Source organism: Thalassophryne amazonica, chromosome 7 (genome assembly GCF_902500255.1).
Source record: "Thalassophryne amazonica chromosome 7, fThaAma1.1, whole genome shotgun sequence".
NCBI classification, from domain to species: domain Eukaryota; kingdom Metazoa; phylum Chordata; class Actinopteri; order Batrachoidiformes; family Batrachoididae; genus Thalassophryne; species Thalassophryne amazonica.
This window is the reverse complement of record NC_047109.1, coordinates 4,240,976-4,267,563: the sequence shown is the minus strand read 5'-3', so window position 1 is coordinate 4,267,563 and position 26,588 is coordinate 4,240,976. Positions and strand designations below refer to the sequence as shown.

The window sequence follows — 26,588 nt, the reverse complement described above, 5'->3', positions numbered from 1 at the left end:
CTTATGCATGACACAAACAGTACAGGCATTAACATACTCCTTTACATCTGATAACATATTAGGCCACCAAAATCTCTGCGTTTACACGAACATAGTTCGTCGTATGCCTGGATGACAAGCAAAGCAGCTATCACGACCCCAGCGGATAACCTCCCCCCTTCAGAGAGACCGGCACGAATAACTTGCCCGCGGGGCATTTGGGTGGAATCGGAGTGTTCCCTTGCACCGACTGAATTTTGGCCTCTATATTCCACATGAGAGCAGAGTTGAAGCAGGTCTTGGGAAGAATGGTTTCCAGAGTAGAGGTGGTAATGGAGGTGTCCACAAGACGGGACAGCACGTCAGGTTTCTTGTTTTTAGTTCCCGGGTGGTATGACAATACAAGATTGAACCTATTGAAGAATATGGCCAATCAGGCCTGACGGGCGTTGAACCGCTTAGCCGTACGAAGGTATGCTAAGTTTTTCTGGTCTGTCTAGACTAAAAAAGGCAACTGTGCCCCCTCCAGCCAGTGACACCACTCCTCCAAGGCCATTTTTACTGCCAGCAGTTCGCGATCTCCGATGCTGTAATTCTGCTCAGCCGCCATGAATATTTTGGACAGGTAAGCACAGGGATGAAGTTTATTGTCACCAGGTTTCGTTTGAGAGAGGATCGCCCCGATACCAATGTCTGATGCATCGACTTCAACCACGAACTGCCGGGCGGGGTCAGGAAGGAGCAACATGGTGGCCATTGTAAAACGATATTTTAGGTTCCGAAATGCCTTCTTACACTCCGGGGTCCAAATAAAAGAATGAAGGGAGGAGGTTACATCATGCAGAGGAGCTGCGATGATACTGAAATTACAGATAAATTTACAATAAAAATTAGCAAAACCAAGGAGCCTCTGGACATCTTTACAACAGGTAGGGACCTTCCAGTCTCGAACCGTGGTAATCTTGGCCAGGTCCATCTGGATCTCCCCATCCGAAATCACGAACCCCAAGAAAGACAGAGTGGAGTGGTGGAACTCGCATTTTTCTGCTTTAACAAATAAACTGTTTTGTAACAGGGTCTGTAGAACCGCACGGCCTTGCTGCATGTGCGTCTCCAGATCAGGTGAGTATATGAGAATGTCATCTAAATACACAAAGACACACTTATTGAGGCATGCGAGTAGCACATCATTAACGAGGTTTTGAAACACTGCAGGCGCATTAGTAAGTCCGAACACCATTACTAAATATTCATAATGGGGGGAGGGTGTATTGAAGGCAGTTTTCCACTCATCCCCTGCACGAATAAGAACCAGGTGGTACGCGTTCCTTAAATCCAGCTTGGCGAACACTTTTGCTCCTTCTAACAACTCGAAGGCTGAGGAGATAAGTGGCAGAGGATATCTGTTTTTAATCATGATATCATTGAGGCCCTGATAATCAATACAGGGATGAACGGTCTTATCTTTCTTTTTCACAAAGAAAAATCCCGCCACAGCAGGCGAGGACGAGGGATGGATTAAGCCAGCCGCAAGAGACTCCTGTATATAAGTATTCATGGCAAAGCGTTCCGGTGCCGGGAGTGAAAATAATTTTCCCTGGGGGGATGTAGCCCCTGGGAGGAGGTCTATGGCGCAATCGTATTCACAGTGGGGTGGAAGAGACGTAGTTTTAGCTATGTTGACGACTTCTGCGAGATCATGGTAACAAGATGGGACTTACTTACACTAGAACTGACAACAGGCTTACTCAGACAAGAATTGTTACAGGCAGGTCCCCAGGACTCTATCCTACCCAGGGACCAATCAAGACTGGGTTTGTGATATTGTAACCAGGGGTGCCCCAGAATTACGGAGTGAGTCATCAAAAATATGGAAACTGATTAGTTCTGAATGATTATCAGAAATGTTCATGCGAACCGACTGAGTGCGAAATGCAATTTGGCCCAAATCTCTGCCATCCACAGAAGGAACCACCAGGGGGAATGAAGGCCAATATAATTTATGGCAGAGGGACCTGGCGAGAGAGGACAACATAAAGTTAGTGTTGGGTCCAGAATCAATGAACACAGGGCAGGTCAATGTGATAAACTCAGATGTGAATTTAGCTGATAATATATTCTGGGAAACAAGAATAATTTAGTTTTGACTCACACGTAATACCGGTTCCGGCCGCACTGGCGCACCCCTCACAGGACAGACAGTAATAACATGACCAGATTGTCCACAGTAATAACACAGTCCTTCCGCATGGCGTCGCTCGCATTCCTCGGTAGAAAGGCGAGCTCTCCCCACTTGCATGGACTCCTCGGCCGCACCAGTAGAGGCAGAGCTTCCCGAGTGACCGGAGGTGGAGCGGTCTGATGAAAAGACGTGCCGGGGAGATGGATGATGGGTATCCCAGCGCGGATGGTCGGACAGGCGGCAATCAGTCCGGATAGCCAGTGCAATTAGATCGAGATTTTCAGGCAGATCCACCGCCACTAGTTGATCTTGAATGACGTCACTCAGACCACGGAAGAAGACTTCTTGGAGCGCCGCGGGACTCCACTCACTCTTTGCGGCCAGAATGTGAAAGTCAGTGGCGTAATCGGCCACTCGACGATTTCCTTGCCTTAACCTCATCAATGAACGTGCCGCCTCGCGGCCAGGAGAGGCATGCTGGAAAACCTGCTCCAAGGAGTTGGTGAATGCCGCAAGGGAGGAGCAAGATGGCGCATCGTGGCTCCACTCGGCTGTTGCCCATGTAGCTGCCCGGCCGGAAAGGTGAGAGATCATAAATGCTATCTTTGCCGGTTTGGACGGAAACATTGAAGACATAAGTTCATAGTGCAGCTCGCACTGTGTGATGAAAGGTTGGACGTCCCCAGACCTTCCGGAAAACGCTCAGGCCGAGAAAGTTGGTTACAAACCGCAGGGGCGGGGATGGAAGCCGGTGCGGCAGTCAATGGTCCCGGAAGTGGCATAGCAGCAGGAACCATGCTGGTCAAGGCCTGATGTTTCAGAGTGTTCAGGAGTTGCTCTATCTGTGAGCTCACAGAGGCCATGAAAGAGTCTTGACGTTTGGCTAACTTACTGATTCCATAACTCAGGGTGGCAAGCTGGTCCTCTTGCTGAGCAAGCTGCCGGGTGTGGTGGCATTCCACCAGCTGAAAAGCATCAGGGTCCACATCTGCTGCGTCCATCATTGCGTCCACCCGCCTGATCTACAGGTTCTACTGGCAGAGCAGGCAGGACACAATTGCAAGACGCAGACAAACAGCTCTGTAGAATTATGGCGTTTACTTGATGCGAAAGCAGGGGTCGGTACACAGAAAGGCAGTCCAAAAAGAGCAATAGTAACACAATCATCAGGCAAGGGTGTGGTCAAGGTACACAGGCAGGTTGTCAAAAACACGACGAGGCAGTCAAGGCAAGGCAAGAAACATGAGAAACAGAGCTAGAAAGAGGCATAAGGCACATCGATTAGGCGAGGAATACAGGCACACAGTGAGGCTTATAAAGCACCCAGGTGATGAGCAGCAAATCAAGAACCAGGCTGTGGCCAGAACAGAGGGAAACGCCCACCATGAAGAACCAAGAGAAAGAGAGGGACAAGAAAGAGCAGGACAGAGAAAACCTAAGCAGAAAGGCAGTGCAAGAGACAGACAGATACAAAAGCAAACCAGACACAACCCACACAAAGTCCAATTCCTGACAGTAGGATAAAAAATTATCCAAAGGTTCCTCACTTTGTCAGTGTGATGTAACACACACAAGCTTAGGCTCAACGTTAACTGGTCAAATTAATATAGATATCTCAATGGACCAAGAACCATCATTTCAGTCTTATCAGATTTTAAAGTAGGAAGTTGCTAGACATCCAGCTTCTCACTGATGCAAGACAGTCTTCTAAGGATTTTATGTGAATGAGATTACAAGCAGTTATCGGTATGTATAACTGAGTATCATCAGCATAGCAGTGAAAGGTGTTCCAAAAATGCCGCAATCTTTGTCCAAGGGGTGCTATATAAAGGGAAAAAAAGCAGGGGGTTTAAGACGGACCTTTCATGTCACTAAGGTTAGAGATAGTGTTATTGTACAAAAACAGTGAGAACAACTTGTCAAGTATGACGTCAACCACGCTAGTTATTTTCCAGCCTATCGAGTAGAATATGATGATCCACAGTATCAAATGCAGCACTGAGATCTAACAGCAACAGAACCATAGTGGTGTCTGAATCCAGTGCAAGCAGAAGATCATTCACCACTTTAGTGAGAGCCGTCTCTGTGGAATATTTTCCAAAAGCAGACAACAATTTTCAACGTAATACTGTTGACAAAATGTTCCAGTTATTGTTGCAAAAATAAAAATTCAAAATAAATAAAACTTTGAGGAAATGATGACTATGAGGGGAGAAGGTAGTTTAAAAATGGTTTAAAATGATACATGTTTATGTCAGACACAGATTCTTTATTTGTCATTGTAACAATGTAAAGTGAAAGGTAAAGTGCAGCCTTTCAGTGTAAATATTAACCTGTGTAAACCACACGCAGACCTATAAGCTCTGGAGAAGAAAATAAAATAAACCTAAAATTTAACAAAATGGAAAAGGTGTAAACAGAGCACAAATTAAGTTAAAAAAAAAGTATATGTAAGTATGTAGCAAGATATACGAGGGCTGTCCGTAAAGTATAGGTCCTTTTTATTTTTTTCAAAAACTATATGGATTTCATTCATATGTTTATACGTCAGACATGCTTGCGCCCTCGTGCGCATGCGTGAGTTTTTCCACGCCTGTCGGTGACGTCATTCGCCTGTGAGCACTCCTTGTGGGAGGAGTCGTCCAGCCCCTCGTCGGAATTCCTTTGTCTGAGAAGTTGCTGAGAGACTGGCGCTTTGTTTGATCAAAATTTTTTCTAAACCTGTGAGACACATCGAAGTGGACATGGTTCGAAAAATTCAGCTGGTTTTCAGTGAAAATTTTAACAGCTGATGAGAGATTTTGAGGTGATTCTGTCACTTTAAGGACTTTTCACGGTGCGAGACGTCGCGCAGCGCTCTCAGGCAGCGTCGTCAGCCTGTTTCAAGCTTAAAACCTCCACATTTCAGGCTCTATTGATCCAGGACGTCGTGAGAGAACAGAGAAGTTTCAGAAGAAGTCGGTAAGGGCTTTTCACGGTGCGAGACGTCGCGCAGCGCTCTCAGGCAGCGTCGTCAGCCTGTTTCAAGCTTAAAACCTCCACATTTCAGGCTCTATTGATCCAGGACGTCGTGAGAGAACAGAGAAGTTTCAGAAGAAGTCGGTTTCAGCATTTTATCCGGATATTCCACTGTTAAAGGAGATTTTTTTAATGAAAGACGTGCGGACGGGTCGGCGCGGCAGCACAGGAAAAACACCTCCGTGTTGATAACCATTTGTTAAAATCCAGTTGGCTTTTGATGGCTTTCAGTGGAGTGAGTATATGAGAAATTGTTTATCAGCTGGAGATGTTCCAACTTGTCCTCAAGGCTTCCAACAGAGGTGTTTTTCCTGTGGCGGAGCGTCGCGGCGGCTGCGAGCCGACGCTGCAGTCCGCCCGCACGTCTTTAATTAAAAAAATCTCCTTTAACAGTGGAATATCCGGATAAAATGCTGAAACCGACTTCTTCTGAAACTTCTGTTCTCTCACGACGTCCTGGATCAATAGAGCCTGAAATGTGGAGGTTTTAAGCTTGAACAGGCTGACGACGGCGGCTGAGAGCGCAGCGTGACGTCTCGCACCGTGAAAAGTCCTTAAAGCGACAGAATCACCTCAAAATCTCTCATCAGCTGTTAAAATTTTCACTGAAGACCAGCTTAATTTTTCGAACCGTGTCCACTTCGATGTGTCTCACAGCTTTAGAAAAAATTTTGATCAAACAAAGCGCCAGTCTCTCAGCAACTTCTCAGACAAAGGAATTCCGACGAGGGGCTGGACGACTCCTCCCACAAGAAGTGCTCACAGGCGAATGACGTCACCGACAGGCGTGGAAAAACTCACGCATGCGCACGAGGGTTCAAGCATGTCTGACGTAAAAACATATGAATGAAATCCATATAGTTTTTGAAAAAATAAAAAGGACCTATACTTTACGGACAGCCCTCGTGTATATATATATATGTGTGTATGTATGTGTGTGTATGTGTGTGTGTGTAGTGTGTGTGTGTGTATGTGTGTGTGTGTGTATGTGTGTGTGTGTGTATGTGTGTGTGTGTGTGTATGTGTGTGTGTGTGTATATGAAAAGAAAAGTATGTAACAAACTGTGTATATTTCGGTGGCAGTGGATATTGCACATTTATAGATATTCCCCTTATTCCAAGTGTGTCGTGACCTGGCTGTTTGGTTCCAGTGGCATTCAGAGCTCTAACAGCAGTTGGGTAGAAACTGTTTGTTCTTGTTTTAATTGTCCTGTACCATCTGCCTGATGGCAACAGCTGAAACAGAGAGTGTCCAGGGTGGGATGAGTCCTTTTGTCGTGATTGGGTCTGTGGGGTTTATCTTGAATGCTTTGTCTTGGATGTACTGTTAGTTTTTTCACTGGGTTTTGGTGGTGGTACCTCTCTTGTCTCAGGGTTCTCCCCAGACAATGAAACAAACACGTTGTGCCATCATACTGTTAGGACAGAGAGACAGTGCATGCTCTCTCTCTCTTTCTCTCTCTCTCTCACACTCTTTCATGGCCAAATAAGAAGCTTGGCGTTTACGTATCTGAGTTTAAATGGCATATTTACCTTTTTTGGGAGGGGCACAACAGACTCTGAACTTTGTGAACTGATGTTATGAGCTGTGACGAGACAGCAGTGTGTCTCGCTGCACGTCGGGAAATGTGAGTGCCGTTTGCTTTCCATGAACCATTTTGAGAATGGAACGCACTTCCACAGAGGCAGAAAATAGCAGCGATGGCTACATACGTGGCAGTTATCCAGCTGTAAAAACCTCATCTTACTGTTTTTGAAGCGCAGCCATGTGTTCTACACAGCCAGCAGGAGTGAACTGAAAAAGAGTTGAATGGGGCAAGGGCTATACACGACACTACACATTCATTAAAAGCAAACATATGCAGCTGCAAGCAAATCTACAAATGCAACGATGCGATTATGTGTTGAGCAAGCATTTCAGTTGTCTGTCTTTTTTTCTTTTTAAATTGGAGTAAGACGGAGTGCGCAGCGTGTCATCAGTCTGAACCAGACGGTGAGGATTCTGATGATGAAGGAGATGATCCTTGCTTTTGTTCTGGATGAGGAACCAGAGCAGGTGGATCCACCGATGTGCGCACAGATCTCCACAGTGGGTCAGATTGAGCATTTCTGTTTGCAGTTTGTCCAGGACTCAGGCACTACAAAGCTCTGTCCCAGTGCCGAGTCCTGGAAAGCAGAGCAGGATGCAGACACCCACTGCTCCAGCAGTTGCTCCAAGCGTCGAGATCAGCATTAACTTCGGTTTCGTTTTGTTCCTCTTTCACTCCTTTTGCGCTCTTGATTTGCAGGTTATTAGTTGATGGAAAAAGTCAAAAGCTCATTTGTCCACCTTTTCTCAATGATTTGTGACTTTTTTACTTTTTTCCCTTCGTTCAGGGATCGTTGTATGCCGTGTAACCGGGCCTTAAGTTCTCACATACAAGGAATTTGATCTTGTACTATTGGTGCATAAACAATAAGAAAAGAAAAGAAAAAAAATTCTGTAAGAAGTAAAAGAGTAAAATAGACAAAACTATGTTCAGTGTTCTCGAGATGATGATGGACTGGAGGTGCAGCTGTTGGTGTACAGGGAGAAGAGCAGAGGAGAAAGAATGCAGCCTTGGGGGGGATCCGGTACTGATGGAGCATGCGTTGGAGACATGCCCTCCCAGCTTTACATACTGCCCTCTGTTGGACAGGAAGTCAGTGATGCAGGTGGAGTCAGGCACACCAAGCTGAGAGAGCTTCTCCTGTAGCAGGGCCGGGAGTCCCTGAGCTGAAGTCCACAAACAGAATCCTGGTGTACAACCTGTGTTGACAGCATCATCAACTGACCTGTTGAACTGCAGGGGATCCAGGTGGCGGTCAGAGATGGCCTGGAGTTGTGTGAGTACAAGGCGCTTGAAGGTCTTCATCACCACAGAGGTCAGAGCGATGGGTCTGTAGTCATTAAGTCCTGGAGTTTTTTGTTATTTAGGGATGGGGATGATGGTGAGGCCTTGAAGCATGCTGGCACCTGGTATGTCTCCAGTAAGGTGTTGAAGATGTCTGTGAACACCAGGGACAGTTGGTCTGCACAGTTCGCCAACATAGACGGGGAGACAGAATCAGGTCCAGCTGCTTTGCATGGGTCCTGTTTCTTGAAGAGCTTGTTGACATCATTCTCATGAATGGAGAGAAGCATGGTGGGTGCGGGGATGGGAGGTGGGGGACCTTACTGTGAGCAGTTGTATGACGGACCACACCCCAGTTGGGGCGGGGGAGGAGGTGCTGGTGGGTTGGAGCTGATGATCTCCGTGGGGGATGGTAGTAGGACTGTCCCATTGTCTTTCAAATATGCAGTAAATCTCATTCAGCTGGCTTGCCAGACAAGGGTCCTTTACAGCGTGGGGAAGGTTTGGTTTTTAGTTGGTGATCTGTCGGAGTCCTTTCCAGACAGAAGGTGAGTCATTGGCTGAGAACTGATGTTGAAGTTTCTCAGCGTACAGCTGTTTAGCTTCCCTGACCACCTTCCCAAACCTGTACTTTGACTCTTTAAACCTGACCTTGTCCTCCTCCTGCATGTTCAACTGTCTGAGTTTACCTCACCATGGTGCATGATGGTATGCAGCAGTCCTCACAGAATCTGATGATGTACGTATGAGGTCACAATATCTGTGTACTCATCCAGACTTTTGGTGGCAGTCTTGAAAACATCCCAGTCTGTGGTTTCCAAACATGCCTGAAGATCCTCCACAGCCTCATGGCTCCACAGTTTAGATGTTTGCACAGCTTTAGTTTCTCCTTGTTACCGGAGTCACTGGTCCTGTCAAGGTGCTGCGTTGAATAGCATGCTAACTTGATAGCTGTGGCCGGGATGGATGAGTGTAGCCAGGTTTCTGTGAAGACTAGGACACAGCAGTCTGAAGTTATCCGAAGCTTCGTCCTTTTTATTAGAGAGGGATCTTACATGGTGAAAACCTGTTCACCATGAGGACCAGGACTCATCCACTGCATAACTTTAGTCTTGTTTTAAATTGTCATATTTATTTTAACTGATAAATGTCCTTTTAAGTTTTTAATTCTAATTTGTTTCTTGTTCTGCTTTTATATCTGCTTATTTCTGCATTGTAATGGTGTCCTTGAGTTTTTTGAAAGACTCCTATAAATGGAATGTAGTATTATTATTATTATTACATTGGCGAGGGAAAGGCTGGAAAGCGGTGGTTTGTGTGGCCGCGTACATAGCCTGGCTCGCCCGCCGGCCCTGCATCCCCGCTTGTGCTTGTGCTCCCTGCGCCGCCTCCGCTTCCTTCTCGTTGGGATGGTGATCACAGAGAGCCGGGGTCCCTTCTTATGTGTACTAGGTTGTTGTATGAATGAGATACTCCTCTCACACGAAGTCCAGTTTTTAAGAGATGATGTCGACTGTAGGTGGCGTTAGCTCGACAGAACGTAGCTAAAATGATTAGGATATACATAACAAATAATAAAATAAATTCGTCAAATCAGGACCTTGAGCGTGCACTGGGGCAGTTTGCAGCCGAGTGTGAAGCGTCCGGGATGAAAATCAGTACCTCCAAATCCGAGGCCATGGTTCTCAACCGGAAAAAGGTGCTTTGCCCTCTTCAGGTCGGTGGAGTGTCCTTGCCTCAAGTGGAGGAGTTTAAGTATCTCGGGGTCTTGTTCACGAGTGAGGGACATATGGAGCGTGAGATCGATAGACGGATCGGTGCAGCATCTACAGTGATGCGGTCGCTGTATCAGACCGTCGTGGTGAAGAGAGAGCTGAGTAGGGGGGCAAAGCTCTCGATTTACCGATCGATCTACGTTCCGATCCTCACCTATGGTCATGAGATTTGGCTCTTGACCGAAAGAACGAGATTGCGAGTACAAGCGGCCGAGATTAATTTCCTCCACAGGGTGGCTGGGCGCGCCCTTAGAGATAGGGTGAGGAGCTCGGTCACTCGGGTGGAGCTCGGAGTCGAGCCGCTGCTCCTCCACGTCGAAAGGAGTCAGTTGAGGTGGCTCGGGCATCTTTTCCGGATGCCCCCTGGACGCCTCGCTGGAGAGGTGTTCCGGGCACGTCCCATTGGGAGGAGGCCCCGGGGAAGACCCAGGACACGCTGGAGGGACTACATCTCTCGGCTGGCTTGGCATCGCCTTGGGGTTCCCCCGGAGGAGCTGGGGGATGTGTGTGTGGATCGGGAGGTCTGGGCGGCTTTGCTTGAGCTGCTGCCCCCGCGACCCGACTCCGGATAAAGCGGAAGAAAATGGATGGATGGGCAATAAAACAAAGCACTGAAAGTGAGAACAACTGCTGTTTATTGAAGATGTCTAAAGCAGGAAATAGGTCAAAATTATGATCCTGGAATTTTTAACTTCCATCAGGGAAAAGTCAGGGAAAAATCTGGGAATTTTGTTTCCATCAAATGCTGGAAACCCTGCCTTATGACATCATTTACTTGGCTAATTAGCGTTGTTCCAGCGTACAGCGAGCATGAAAGTCAGTTTGATGAAATCTTCGAACACAAAGTCACGAGTCATGGAGGCGGAGTTTCATAGTTTGTAAATTATCTAAAAGTGTTAACAACGTGGTTGTAATGGCCCCTGTAGCCTGTAGGGGGCACTCATACAGTTCCGTTTTGCTGGGTGAAGGTCCTCGGGAGGAAATCCTCTATCTGCCCTGCATCTACCGCAACACGGAGACCATGAAGCCCGATTACCTTGCCACCGTCGACGTCGACCCAGAATCCTCCACGTTCTGCCAGGTAAATGCCCCCTCTCACACCGCCACTTTATTTTTCTTCTTTTTCTTCCACCTGCAACTGACACCCCTTTAAAGTGAGGCTGTCACTGGTTGGATAATGAGGCTGAGGTGTTTTTGAGCCTCATATTTGTTTTTCCAAAGAGGTAGTTAAAGGCCCCTTCACACATAGTGCGAAGTATGGTCGAATACGGTGAAACAGCACGAAACAGTTCGAATTACCGCACTACGAAACATCGTGCTGACGGGCAGGTGTGCACGGTGCCGGGGTTCATGCACGTGATGGTGTCTTTCGAGCAGGAACACAGTGTGAGGTGTACCACATCACACCGCTTATGTGGAATAAAAAACAGCTGGTACCTGTGGAACCACATCGCACCGTTTATGTGGGGGAAAAAAAAACCCCCATAAAAACCAGCCGGTACCTGTGGAACCACATCGCACCACTTATGTGGGGAAAAAAAAAACAGCTGGTACCTGTGGAACCACATCGTACCGCTTATGTTGAAAAAATAAAACATAAAAACCAGCCCGTACCCGTGGAACCACATCGTGCCGCTTATGTGGGAAAAAAAAAACAGCTGGTACATGTGGAACCACATTGCACCGCTTATGTGAAGAAAAAACAAAACAGCTGGTACCTGTGGAACCACATCACACAGCTTATGTGGAAAAAAAAAAACAGCTGGTACCTGTGGAACCACATCACACCGCTTATGTGGAAAAAAAAAAACAGCTGGTACCTGTGGAACCACATCACACCGCTTATGTGGAAAAAAAAAACAGCTGGTACCTGTGGAACCACATCACACCGCTTATGTGGAAAAAAAAAAAACAACTGGTACCTGTGGAACCACATCGCGCCGCTTATGTGGAATAAATAAAACATAAAAACCAGCCGGTACCTGTGGAACCACGTCGCGCCGCATATGTGGAATAAACATAAAAACCAGCCGGTACCTGTGGAACCACGTTGCGCCGCCTATGTGGAATCAAATCAAATCAATTTTATTTATATAGCGCCAAATCACAACAAACAGTTGCCCCAAGGCGCTTTATATTGTAAGGCAAAGCCATACAATAATTACGGAAAAACCCCAACGGTCAAAACAACCCCCTGTGAGCAAGCACTTGGCGACAGTGGGAAGGAAAAACTCCCTTTTAACAGGAAGGAACCTCTAGCAGAACCAGGCTCAGGGAGGGGCAGTCTTTTGCTGGGACTGGTTGGGGCTGAGGGAGAGAACCAGGAAAAAGACATGCTGTGGAGGGGAGCAGAGATCGATCACTAATGATTAAATGCAGAGTGGTGCATACAGAGCAAAAAGAGAAAGAAACAGTGCATCATGGGAACCCCCCAGCAGTCTAAGTCTATAGCAGCATAACTAAGGGATGGTTCAGGGTCACCTGATCCAGCCCTAACTATAAGCTTTAGCAAAAAGGAAAGTTTTAAGCCTAATCTTAAAAGTAGAGAGGGTGTCTGTCTCCCTGATCTGAATTGGGAGCTGGTTCCACAGGAGAGGAGCCTGAAAGCTGAAGGCTCTGCCTCCCATTCTACTCTTACAAACCCTAGGAACTACAAGTAAGCCTGCAGTCTGAGAGCGAAACGCTCTATTGGGGTGATATGGTACTATGAGGTCCCTAAGATAAGATGGGACCTGATTATTCAAAACCTTATAAGTAAGAAGAAGAATTTTAAATTCTATTCTAGAATTAACAGGAAGCCAATGAAGAGAGGCCAATATGGGTGAAATATGCTCTCTCCTTCTAGTCCCTGTCAGTACTCTAGCTGCAGCATTTTGAATTAACTGAAGGCTTTTCAGGGAACTTTTAGGACAACCTGATAATAATGAATTACAATAGTCCAGCCTAGAGGAAATAAATGCATGAATTAGTTTTTCAGCGTCACTCTGAGACAAGACCTTTCTAATTTTTGAGATATTGCGTAAATGCAAAAAAGCAGTCCTACATATTTGTTTAATATGCGCATTGAATGACATATCCTGATCAAAAATGACTCCAAGATTTCTCACAGTATTACTAGAGGTCAGGGTAATGCCATCCAGAGTAAGGATCTGGTTAGACACCATGTTTCTAAGATTTGTGGGGCCAAGTACAATAACTTCAGTTTTATCTGAGTTTAAAAGCAGGAAATTAGAGGTCATCCATGTCTTTATGTCTGTAAGACAATCCTGCAGTTTAGCTAATTGGTGTGTGTCCTCTGGCTTCATGGATAGATAAAGCTGGGTATCATCTGCGTAACAGTGAAAATTTAAGCAATGCTGTCTAATAATACTGCCTAAGGGAAGCATGTATAAAGTGAATAAAATTGGTCCTAGCACAGAACCTTGTGGAACTCCATAATTAACCTTAGTCTGTGAAGAAGATTCCCCATTTACATGAACAAATTGTAATCTATTAGATAAATATGATTCAAACCACTGCAGCGCAATGCCTTTAATACCTATAGCATGCTCTAATCTCTGTAATAAAATTTTATGGTCAACAGTATCAAAAGCAGCACTAAGGTCTAACAGAACAAGTACAGAGATGAGTCCACTGTCTGAGGCCATAAGAAGATCATTTGTAACCTTCACTAATGCTGTTTCTGTACTATGATGAATTCTAAACCCTGACTGAAACTCTTCAAATAGACCATTCCTCTGCAGATGATCAGTTAGCTGTTTTACAACTACCCTTTCAAGAATTTTTGAGAGAAAAGGAAGGTTGGAGATTGGCCTATAATTAGCTACAGCGGCAGAACAGTCGGAGAGAAAGAGTCTAACCAAATACCGGCATCACTGAAAGCAGCCAAAGAGAACGATATTGTTGTGTGGGCCGCTGAAGAGGAGGTACTGCTGGCCCACCACCACCAGAGGGCACCCTGCCTGGAGTGCGGGCTCCAGGCACCAGAGAGCGCTGCCGCCTCACAGGAGCAGCCGGGGTGACAGCTGACATTCATCACCTATGACAGCTGTATAACAGCATCGGTATAACAGCAGAACGTCATCTCCACCTCTTTGCCGAGATATCGTTTCTACCTAGAAGGTAACGTATCTCAGCTGACGGATTGTATCCTTTTGGATTTGTGCATTGTTCTGAAGATTACTTTTCCAACGAGAGGTGGAGGTAGCTTTCCTACCGTTCGGATTCCTGGGTGCAAACGCGCCCTCATTTAATTGTTCTTTATTCCTCGCCAGCAGTACCAGGTCCGACACGCGGAGGCAGTGGCCACCTGGGAGTTCGGGACTTGGCGGCTCCAGTATTCCCGGGGTCTGGTGGCGGAGGAAACCGTGTGGTTCCGGTTCTACTTTGGAGAGGCGTCTCCTATCTTCGAGCCTGCCCACACGACACCTTTGTGAATTGATTTTTGTCCATTGTTGTAATCGGTTGTATTTGTTGTGCACATTCACAACAGTAAAGTGTTGTTATTTGATCTATTCCATTGTCCGTTCATTTGCGCCCCCTGTTGTGGGTCCGTGTACTTACACTTTCCCAACAGATATGTCTTTGGGATGGTTATGAGTAATTTTTTCTCTAATAGTTAAAATTTTATTAGCAAAGAAAGTCATGAAGCCATTACTAGTTAAAGTAAAAGGAATACTCGGCTCAATAGAGCTCTGACTCTTTGTCAGCCTGGCTACAGTGCTGAAAAGAAAACTGGGGTTGTTCTTATTTTCTTCAATTAGTGATGAGTAGTAAGATGTCCTAGCTTTACGGAGGGCTTTTTATAGAGCAACAGACTCTTTTTCCAGGCTAAGTGAAGATCTTCTAAATTAGTAAGACGCCATTTCCTCTCCAACTTACGGGTTATCTGCTTTTAAGCTGCGAGTTTGTGAGTTATACCACGGAGTCAGGCACTTCTGATTTAAGGTTATCTTTTTCAGAGGAGCTACAGCATCCAAAGTTGTCCTCAAAGAGGATATAAAACTATTGACGAGATAATCTATCTCACTCACAGAGTTTAGGTAGCTACTCTGCCCTGTGTTGGTATATGGCATTGGAGAACATAAAGAAGGAATCATATCCTTAAACCTAGTTACAGTGCTTTCTGAAAGACTTCTACTGTAATGAAACTTATTCCCCACTGCTGGGTAGTCCATCATAGTAAATGTAAATGTTATTAAAAAATGATCAGACTGAAGGGAGTTTTCAGGGAATACTGTTAAGTCTTCAATTTCCATACCATAAGTCAGAACAAGATCTAAGGTATGACTAAAGTGGTGGGTGGACTCATTTACATTTTGAGCAAAGCCAATCGAGTCTAACAACAGATTAAATGCAGTGTTGAGGCTGTCATTCTCAGCATCTGTGTGGATGTTAAAATCGCCCACTATAATTATCTTATCTGAGCTAAGCACTAAGTCAGACAAAAGGTCTGAAAATTCACAGAGAAACTCACAGTAACGACCAGGTGGACGATAGATAATAACAAATAAAACTGGGTTTTGGGACTTCCAATTTGGATGGACAACACTAAGAGTCAAGCTTTCAAATGAATTAAAGCTCTGTCTGGATTTTTGATTAATTAATAAGATGGAATGGAAGATTGCTGCTAATCCTCCTCCTCGGCCCGTGCTACGAGCATTCTGACAGTTAGTGTGACTCGGGGGTGTTGACTCATTTAAACTAACATATTCATCCTGCTGTAACCAGGTTTCTGTAAGGCAGAATAAATCAATATGTTGATCAATTATTATATCATTTACTAACAGGGACTTAGAAGAGAGAGACCTAATGTTTAATAGACCACATTTAACTGTTTTAGTCTGTGGTGCAGTTGAAGGTGCTATATTATTTTTTCTTTTTGAATTTTTATGCTTAAATAGATTTTTGCTGGTTATTGGTGGTCTGGGAGCAGGCACCGTCTCTACAGGGATGGGGTAATGAGGGGATGGCAGGGGGAGAGAAGCTGCAGAGAGGTGTGTAAGACTACAACTCTGCTTCCTGGTCCCAACCCTGGATAGTCACGGTTTGGAGGATTTAAGAAAATTGGCCAGATTTCTAGAAATGAGAGCTGCTCCATCCAAAGTGGGATGGATGCCGTCTCTCCTAACAAGACCAGGTTTTCCCCAGAAGCTTTGCCAATTATCTATGAAGCCCACCTCATTTTTTGGACACCACTCAGACAGCCAGCAATTCAGGGATAACATGCGGCTAAACATGTCACTCCCGGTCCGATTGGGGAGGGGCCCAGAGAAAACGACAGAGTCCGACATTGTTTTTGCAAAGTTACACACGATTCAATGTTAATTTTAGTGACCTCCGATTGGCGTAACCAGGTGTCATTACTGCCGACGTGAATTACAATCTTACCAAATTTACAATTAGCCTTAGCCAGCAGTTTCAAATTTCCTTCAGTGTCGCCTGCTCTGGCCCCCGGAAGACAACTGACTATGGTTGCTGGTGTCGCTAACTTCACATTTCTCAAAACAGAGTCGCCAATAACCAGAGTTTGTTCCTCGGCGGGTGTGTCGCCGAGTGGAGAAAAACGGTTAGAAATGTGAACTGGTTGGCGGTGTACACGGGTCTTCTGTTTAGAACTACGCTTCCTCCTCACAGTCACCCAGTCGGCCTGCTTTCCCGGCTGCTCGGGATCTGCCGGAGGGGAACTAAACTAAGGGGAATAAAAAAAACAGCTGGTACCTGTGGAACCACATCGCGCCGCTTATATGGAATAAATAAAACATAAAAACAAGATTTCACATCCAGCTCGACAGTGATCGTCTGCTGACTGTTGTCATGTTAATTGTGTGAATGGCCATGGGTTAGGGTTAGGGTTACTGCCATGCGAGGGGTGTTAGATGTTCGTTGCATCTCACCTGGAATTTGGCCGGCAGCTGCTGCGAGAGGGTTCAATGGGTTTGCACAGCACACATTTAATAATAATAATAATAACATAAACTAAACAAACAAACCGCTTTCATCTGCTGCTTTTTTCACTTTAGTTTGTCGTTGAAATTTCATCTCAGTGAAATGTTTTAACTTTATTTCAAACATGAACATCTTTTTAAATCTCTCAGCTTCATTTTACTGATTTTATCTGTGAAAAGGATCAATAACCTAGATCGATTTGTCCATTAACTGTTCAACAGCTGGAAGACTGAAGTTGGTTGTAACCTTTGACCTTTGCCTTGGCAGGTCATCCACCGGCTGCCGATGCCAAACCTTCGGGATGAGCTGCACCACTCGGGCTGGAACGCCTGCAGCAGTTGCTTCGGTGACGCCACCAAGAAGCGGAACCGGCTCATCCTGCCGTCGCTCATCTCCTCACGCATCTACGTGGTCGATGTCGGGACAGATCCCCGCGCGCCGCGACTCCACAAGGTGCGACCTCCACATGTCTGTCCCAGGATCTGGACCTACGTGTCTCACAAACAACCGCAAGCACAAAGCATCACAAGTTCCTTTCAGTCTTACGTCATTCCATTAAAGGTTAGAAGAAAGACATCTTCTGTGGATGTCCCCTATGGACATCCTCTGTGGACGTCCCCTATCCCCTGTGGATGTCCTCTGTGGACATCACCCGCGGATGTCCTCTGTGGACAGTTTGAAGGGTTGGTTGGGACAATAAATGAATTAATAATATTCCAACTTAAAATAATAAATGTTGTTTTGGGGAATTGATGGGTTAGGCTTTTTAATAAAAAGTTATGGACCAGGACCAAAGATTTGTAAACAACCTCGGAACAACAAATCTGCTGCGACACCGCGACATTTATTCTGAACAGACTGTGATATTTTCCCGACTGGAATCAGGTCGCTATGATACAAAATGACAGTTTATCAATCTTTGCAATTTATCTGCGATTCACACTGTGGAAAAATGTGGAGGACTGATTTAACTGTTAACGTGTCAATGTGGCTTTTGGACACATCAGAGGTCAGATCAGTGAGATATTGACGTGCGGCGTGCTGGCTGCTGAAGACCGTGAAGGCTGTCATTCATGGAGAAGCCGCAGAGCCGTGTGATCAGATCTTTTTTAGGAAAATTTTTAAAAAGAGGAAATTGCATGTCTGCAGAAATCTTACATGCTTGATGATGTCCAAGAGCTGCGTCTCTCAACTTCCATTGATGTCTTCACAGACAGTGTCGGGACTTGGGACACCAGCAAGGGCGTTCGCATCTCCTCCTCTCTTTTCTTCTGTATTTCTCTATCTCTGCTCCAACCTTCAAAGTCACAGACTCTTATCTTTCTGCCCTGATGTTGTCATGGCAACCGCAGACATTATGCACACACGGACAAAACCCACAGTGATAAAAATAAAATACTTAAAACAAAGACGAATAAAAACCAAGGGCCACAAAAAATACCAACATCAAAAGATCAAAGAATCCCATTCGGAAATAAATGATAAAACTGAAAAGAGATCAGCTCGAACGGAACTCACCAGGTGGCAAAAGCACAACAAACACATGATTCAGCCAGGGACAACAGGATAATAAACAGGAAGTCAAAGACTGGGGACAAACAGTAGATCAACAAGCAGGAAAGCAAACACAGACAGGGGACAAACCATGACATGGGTCCAGACAGGGGACAGACCATGACATGAGTCCAGACAGGGGACAAACCATGACATGGGTCCAAACAGGGGACAAACCATGACATGGGTCCAGACAGGGGACAAACCATGACATAGGACCAGGGCAAACCATGACATAGGTCCAGATAGGGGACAAATCATGACATAGGACCACGGCAAATCATGACATAGGTCCATAGATGGGACAAACCATGACATAGGTCCAGACAGGGGACAAACCATGACATACAGTAGTGTTCAGAATAATAGTAGTGCTATGTGACTAAAAACAATAATCCAGGTTTTGGGTATATTTCTTATTGTTACATGGGAAACAAGGTACCAGTAGATTCAGTAGATTCTCACAAATCCAACAAGACCAAGCATTCATGATATGCACACTCTTAAGGCTACGAAATTGGGCTATTAGTAAAAAAATATAAAAGGGGGTGTTCACAATAATAGTAGTGTGACATTCAGTCAGTGAGTTCGTCAATTTTGTGGAACAAACGGGTGTGAATCAGGTGTCCCCTATTTAAGGATGAAGCCAGCACCTGTTGAACATGCTTTTCTCTTTGAAAGCCTGAGGAAAATGGGACGTTCAAGACATTGTTCAGAAGAACAGTGTAGTTTGATTAAAAAGTTGATTGGAGACAGGAAAACTTATACGCAGGTGCAAAACATTATAGGCTGTTCATCTACAATGATCTCCAATGCTTTAAAATGGACAAAAAAAACAGAGACGCGTGGAAGAAAATGGAAAACAACCATCAAAATGGATAGAAGAATAACCAGAATGGCAAAGGCTCACCCATTGATCAGCTCCAGGATGATCAAAGACAGTCTGGAGTTACCTGTAAGTACTGTGACAGTTAGAAGATGCCTGTGTGAAGCTAATTTATGTGCGAGAATCCCCCACAAAGTCCCTCTGTTAAATAAAAGACATGTGCAGAAGAGGTTACAATTTGCCAAAGAACACATCAACTGGCCTAAAGAGAAATGGAGGAATATTTTGTGGACTGATGAGAGTAAAATTGTTCTTTTTGGGTCCAAGAGCCGCAGACAGTTTGTGAGACGACCCCCAAACTCTGAATTCGAGCCACAGTTCACAGTGAAGACAGTGAAGCATGGTGGTGCAAGCATCATGATATGGGCATGTTTCTCCTACTATGGTGTTGGGCCTATATATCGCATACAGGTATCATGGATCAGTTTGGATATGTCAAAATACTTGAAGTGGTCATGTTGCCTTATGCTGAAGAGGACATGCCCATGAAATGGGTGTTTCAACAAGACAATGACCCCAAGCACACTAGTAAACCAGCAAAATCTTGGTTCCAAACCAACAAAATTAATGCCTCGCAGATGTGAAGAAATCATGAAAAACTGTGGTTATACAACTAAATACTAGTTTAGTGATTCACAGGATTGATAAAAAAGCAGTTTGAACATAATAGTTTTGAGTTTGTAGCATCAACAGCAGATGCTACTATTATTGTGAACACCCCCTTTTCTACTTTTTTTTTACTAATAGGCCAATTTCATAGCCTTAAGAGTGTGCATATCATGAATGCTTGGTCTTGTTGGATTTGTGAGAATCTACTGAATCTACTGGTACCTTGTTTCCCATGTAACAATAAGAAATAGACTCAAAACCTGGATTAATCTTTTTAGTCACATAGCACTACTATTATTCTAAACACAACTGTAGGTCCAGACAGGGGACAAGCCAAGACATAGGTCCCGACAGGAGGCAGACATGACGTAGGCCCAGACAGGGGACAAACCATGACATAGGTCCAGACAGGGGACAAACTGTGACATAGGTCCCGACAGGAGGCAGACATGACATAGGCCCAGACAGGGGACAAACCATGACGTAGATCCAGACAGGGGACAAACCATGACATAGATCCAAACAGGGGACAAACCATGACATAGGTCCCGACAGGAGGCAGACATGACGTAGGCCCAGACAGGGGACAAACCATGACGTAGGTCCAGGTGAGAAGTTTGGTCATCCATGAGGAGCTCGGAGTAGAGCCGCTGCTCCTTTGTGTTGAAAGGAGCCAGCTGAGGTGGTTCGGGCATCTGGTAAGGATGCCTCCTGGGAGCCTCCCTAGGGAGGTGTTCCAGGCACGTCCATCTGGGAGGAGACCCCGGGGAAGACCCGGGACTAGGTGGAGAGATTATATCTGCACACTGGCCTGGGAACGCCTCGGGATCCCCCAGTCAGAGGTGGTCAATCTGTCCCAGGAAAGGGAAGTCTGGTGTCCCCTATTTGAGCTGTTGCCCCCGTGACCCGATCCCGGATAAACAGTTGAAGATGAATGAATGAATATTGTAGAAAGTGAGTGGATAAATGATTGCAAAAGCGGTGCAGTCAAATGTTTTAACATGTTTATTGATTTACTTTTGATTCTTTTCTCAAATGGTGCCCGCCTGTTTTCCCACACGTTAGTGCGAGGCTCTCTGCTAACACTCTTGGAAACAGTAGTGACGTTTTCAAATTAGCAGTTCTGTTTGACCCGTTTAACTTGGTAGGTGACCCTTGGTGGAATTGGTTGCACCAGCCACTGTCACTGTGTGGTGTCGGGCTCATGTGGGCGGGGCAGACAGTACTGAGCCTCTGTTCTGGATCTGGTTGTCAGATGGTGGAGCCTGTTGACCTGTACTGGAAGTGTGGCCTTGCCAACCCCCACACCACCCACTGTCTGGGGAGCGGTCACATCATGATCAGCTGCATTGGAGACCCGTCAGGCAATGGCAAAGGTGAAACCAGGTTGAAAGTCCTCACATAGCAGAGAAACATGGTTACGGGAAGACTGTGTGGACACACGGGTCTACCAACCTGCTGTTGTTCTGTCAGGTGGATTTGTCCTTCTGGACGGTGAGACCTTTGAGATCATTGGTAACTGGGAGCACCCAGGTGAAGCTGCACCCTTTGGCTATGACTTCTGGTACCAGCCTCGGCACAATGTGATGATCAGCACCGAGTGGGGCGCGCCCAAAGCTCTGAGTGATGGCTTTAACCCTGCCCACGTCAAAGATGGTGAGTATAAATATCTCAGCTTTTCTCCTTTTTGTTTTTGATATGATGAGTCTGAGTCCACCAACAGACTGTCCAGGTGGAGTGAGAATTGGTAGCAAAGTTTAGTGGGATTATAGGTTCACAGTGTTTCAGTGAATTCTGGGATAAATGCAGCAGTCAGGACATAAGGGAAACAGCTAGTTTTTAGTGCCAATAAGGGAAGGTTTCAGAGCCATGACAATAGTTCCAGGAAGTACCTGTCGACTGTCAAATCAAACCTGAGCTCATCAGACTGACTGATGTTTTAGGTCTCTATGGCCAAAGCCTCCATGTTTGGGACTGGAAGACTCACAGGAAGCTGCAGACGTTGGATCTGGGAGAAGAGGGAGCTGTTCCCCTGGAGATCCGATTTCTCCACGACCCTGATGCCCCTGAAGGCTACGTGGGCTGTGCTCTGAATGGAAATGTTTTCCGATTCTACAAAACATCAGTCAGTACCACACGGGTTTTACGGGGTTGAACACACAGGTTCTAGGTTCTGGTGATGCTAACACTGTATTCAGCTTCATGGAGTAGTTTGTTCTGTTCCTCATCAGTCTTCACAATCAGGACCACAGTTCAGCAGTTTCAACCTTATGAGACAACAGCATGGAGTTTGGGTTACGTCGCAGTTCTCAGTCTTTAGACCGATTCAGTCCATATTCAGAATTCTAGTACCTAACCAAGAGCACTTCAGTTACTACCACATGGTTATAGGGTCCTTACACAGTATTGTCCGGTCAGAACAATGAGTTCTTGGCTCCAAACTAAAAAGATAGTCGGTACCTGAGAGTACTTACGGGAAGTCTGAAGTCCAGGCCAGGGGACCGGTGTCTTTAATTTAAATGTCTGCTTTCAACTTCACATTTAAATGTAGTTTTCTTATCAAGTGCTGCTTTATTGGTCATTTATTTTTGCGGCCACATGAACCACATGCTGCATGTTGGTCTGATCATCTGTGTGTCACCCACAGCAGCTGATAAACATGATGTGATCCAGTCAGAGAACTGAGGCTTTATCTCTTTTATCTGTTGTTACAAGTAAAATACTATATGACATTCTGTCATCACAGACCTTAATGGAACGACCTTCAGTTCATGAGGATCACATGGATGGATGGAGCTGCATGTGATCACTTTGTGTTTTGTGTCATCAGAAGGGTGACTGGGCCGCAGAAAAAGTGATTAGTGTTCCCAGCAAGAAAGTGGAAGGATGGATGCTGCCAAACATGCCTGGTGAGTCCCACACAGCTCAGACCTTAATCCATAGACCTTTACTTTAATGTTCCCTTGATGTTTGTACCAGAACTTAAGGGGACCGTCTAATGTTAGACACAATCTGGTTTCAGTAGCGATCATTCTACTCAAACCATTCTAGTGTGTGTTGAAGAAGCTCTACATTCACCAAGAGCAGCCTTGCAGTTGTCATTCCCTTTTCTTCTCAAATCAACCACATCATAAAGTTATGGGAAAGAGTAGTAGAAACTAGGTTTGGAAAACAAGTGAAGATCTGTGAACAGCAATATGGTTTCATACTGAGAGAGCACTACAGATGCAATGTTTGCTCTGAGAATAGCGATTGAATAACACAGAGAAGAACAGAAGGAGTTACATTGTGTTTTTTTGGATTTAGAGGAGGCTTATGACAGGTTACCAAGAGAAGAGTTGTGGGATTGTACTCTGGAAGTCTGAAGTGGCAGAGAAGCATGTGAGGGTAGTGCAAGACATGTAAAAGGACAGTGTGACAGCAGTGAGATGTGCAGTAGGAATGACAGACTCATTCAAGGTGGAGGTGGGATTACACCAAGGATCAGCTCTGAGTCCTTTTGTGTTCACAGTGGTGATGGACAGGTTGACAGATGAGATCAGACAGGAGTCCCCATGGACTATGATGTTTGTGGATGACATTGTGATCTGTAGTGAGAGTAGAGAGCAAGTTGAGTCTCGTCTGAAGAGGTGGAGATATGCTTTGGAGAGCAGGGGAATGAAAGTCAGTAGAAGTAAGACTGAGTCCATGTGTGTGAACGAGAGGGAGCCCAGTGGAATAGTGCAGTTACAAGGAGTAGAAGTGGTGAAAGTAGATGAGTTTAAATATTTGGGGTCAACTGTCCAAAGTAATGGAGAGTGTGGTAGAGAGGTGAAGAAGAGAGTGCAGGCAGGGTGGAGTGGGTGGAGAAAGGTGGCAGGAGTGATTTGTGACCGAAGAATATCAGCAAGAGTGAAGGAGAAAGTTTACAAACAGTAGTGAGACCAGCTATGTTGTATGGTTTAGAGACGGTGGCACTAACAAAAAGACAGGAGGCAGAGCTGGAGGTGGCAGAGCTGAAGATGTTGAGATTCTCTTTGGGAGATTATTTTGGAAAGATTTTTTACCTTCTTCTTAATGCATCTCCTGATCAATTACAAGCTTGAAATATATTTTTCATCTGTTTGTTAGTCACTCTGGATAATGTCACGTCACCTACAACCTCTCAGTCCAACCATCTGTCAGTGGGTACTAAGCCAAACAGTGGCATTCGCTTCCTGCGACAGAATCCAGGGATGAGCATGGACACCAGTGCACCTCCGAGCCTAGATAGGAATTTGGAGAAATGCTGGTAGGAAAGGTCCCTAGCCTAGCTTAGCACACAGACTGGAGGGAAGGATACTGATAGCCTAGCTTAGCACACAGACTGGAGGGAAGGATACTGCTAACCTAGCTTAGCACACAGGCTGGAGGGAAGGATACCGCTAACTTAGCTTAGCACACAGGCTGGAGGGAAGGATACTGCTAACCTAGCTTAGCACACTGGCTGGAGGGAAGGATACTGCTAACCTAGCTTAGCACACAGGCTGGAGGGAAGGATACTGCTAACTTAGCTTAGCACACAGGCTGGAGGGAAGGATACTGCTAACTTAGCTTAGCACACAGGCTGGAGGGAAGGATACCGCTAACTTAGCTTAGCACACAGGCTGGAGGGAAGGATACTGCTAACTTAGCTTAGCACACAGGCTGGAGGGAAGGATACCGCTAACTTAGCTTAGCACACTGGCTGGAGGGAAGGATACCACTAACTTAGCTTAGCACACTGGCTGGAGGGAAGGATACCACTAACTTAGCTTAGCACACTGGCTGGAGGGAAGGATACTGATAGCCTAGCTTAGCACACTGGCTGGAGGGAAGGATACTGCTAACTTAGCTTAGCACACTGGCTGGAGGGAAGGATACCTCTAACTTAGCTTAGCACACTGGCTGGAGGGAAGGATACGGATAGCCTAGCTTAGCACACTGGCTGGAGGGAAGGATACTGCTAACTTAGCTTAGCACACTGGCTGGAGGGAAGGATACTGCTAACTTAGCTTAGCACACAGGCTGGAGGGAAGGATACTGATAGCCTAGCTTAGCACACTGGCTGGAGGGAAGGATACTGCTAACTTAGCTTAGCACACTGGCTGGAGGGAAGGATACTGCTAACTTAGCTTAGCACACAGGCTGGAGGGAAGGATACTGCTAACTTAGTTTAGCACACAGGCTGGAGGGAAGGATACTGCTAACTTAGCTTAGCACACTGGCTGGAGGGAAGGATACTGCTAACTTAGCTTAGCACACTGGCTGGAGGGAAGGATACTGCTAACTTAGCTTAGCACACAGGCTGGAGGGAAGGATACTGATAGCCTAGCTTAGCACACTGGCTGGAGGGAAGGATACTGCTAACTTAGCTTAGCACACTGGCTGGAGGGAAGGATACCTCTAACTTAGCTTAGCACACTGGCTGGAGGGAAGGATACTGATAGCCTAGCTTAGCACACTGGCTGGAGGGAAGGATACTGCTAACTTAGCTTAGCACACTGGCTGGAGGGAAGGATACTGCTAACTTAGCTTAGCACACAGGCTGGAGGGAAGGATACTGATAGCCTAGCTTAGCACACTGGCTGGAGGGAAGGATACTGCTAACTTAGCTTAGCACACTGGCTGGAGGGAAGGATACTGCTAACTTAGCTTAGCACACAGGCTGGAGGGAAGGATACTGCTAACTTAGTTTAGCACACAGGCTGGAGGGAAGGTACACAGTTAGTGTAGCATAGCAAAGAGGTTGGATGCATGGAATCAGCTAGCCTAGTTTACCATAAAGACTTCTGAGGGAACTAATGGGTCAGTTTTGCTGGCAGTCAGTAGTTGACTGAAGGTTAACTGTCTGCGTCTCTGTCCAGGTCTGATCACAGACATCCTGATCTCACTGGACGATCGTTATCTCTACTTCAGCAACTGGCTGCACGGTGACATCAGACAGTATGACATCACTGACAGGAGGAAACCCCGGCTGGTTGGCCAGGTAGAGTTGCGTTGTGATGGCGGGCTGCGTACCCGGTCTGGACTCTGGGATGCAGCTGGTTTGATATCTGGAGCCCCATGATCAAAGTAATGTCTCTGTTATTTTGAATTTAACTGAGTTTATTTATACAGCACCAGGTTTAAACCTTCCCCAGCCCATGAGCAAGCACACTGCTGACAGCAGTCAGGAAAAACTCCCTCAGTGTTTTTGATGACAGGATGAAACCTGCAGTAGACCTGACTCAGCGGGGCGACTGTCTGCTTTGGTCAGACCGCCAAAAAAACAACAGGACAAGCAGATCCAGTCCAGGGGGTGAAGGTTGGAGTCTCAGTGAAACACAGAGTGTGCTGATGCCAGATCTGTGTAGATCTCCAACTGCTCACCCTGACCCAGATGTTCCTCAGACTTCACCATGATCCAGCTGCATCCCAGCTAACAAAAAAAAAGTTTCCAAAACTTTATGAGAACATTTGTCAAATGTTATCAGAATATTAACTGTAAAGTTTCTTTTTGGTTCCCAGAACATCCAGAATCAGAATCGCCTTTATTGTCATTGTACGATTTGCTTTACAACGAGATCTGAGTGCAACTCCAAAAAGGTGCTTTCTGTGGTGCGAGTAATTTTTTGCCAAATAGAAGATAATAAAAATTTAACAATAAATTATTCAAAGTATATGTACAACTAAATAAAATAAAATAAAATAAAATAAAATGTGGACCCAGTAAAATGTAAAACGTGAAATATATACAACTGTGAAATCATACTGCACGGGAAGAT

The 26,588-nt window shown here is 45.6% G+C and overlaps 1 protein-coding gene across 2 annotated transcripts in view; it reads left to right on the top strand.

The window, feature by feature from the left end:
- The window catches only part of selenbp1 (selenium binding protein 1), a 98,572-nt gene that overhangs the window by 44,656 nt on the left and 27,328 nt on the right, over nucleotides 1–26,588 (top strand). For both annotated transcript variants that reach the window (XM_034173741.1, XM_034173740.1), the window contains exons 3-9: nucleotides 10,796–10,908; nucleotides 17,043–17,228; nucleotides 21,080–21,200; nucleotides 21,298–21,480; nucleotides 21,768–21,949; nucleotides 22,655–22,733; nucleotides 25,689–25,810. In XM_034173741.1, coding sequence (XP_034029632.1) covers nucleotides 10,796–10,908; nucleotides 17,043–17,228; nucleotides 21,080–21,200; nucleotides 21,298–21,480; nucleotides 21,768–21,949; nucleotides 22,655–22,733; nucleotides 25,689–25,810 — 986 coding nt within the window. The remainder of the gene's footprint in view (nucleotides 1–10,795; nucleotides 10,909–17,042; nucleotides 17,229–21,079; nucleotides 21,201–21,297; nucleotides 21,481–21,767; nucleotides 21,950–22,654; nucleotides 22,734–25,688; nucleotides 25,811–26,588) is intronic.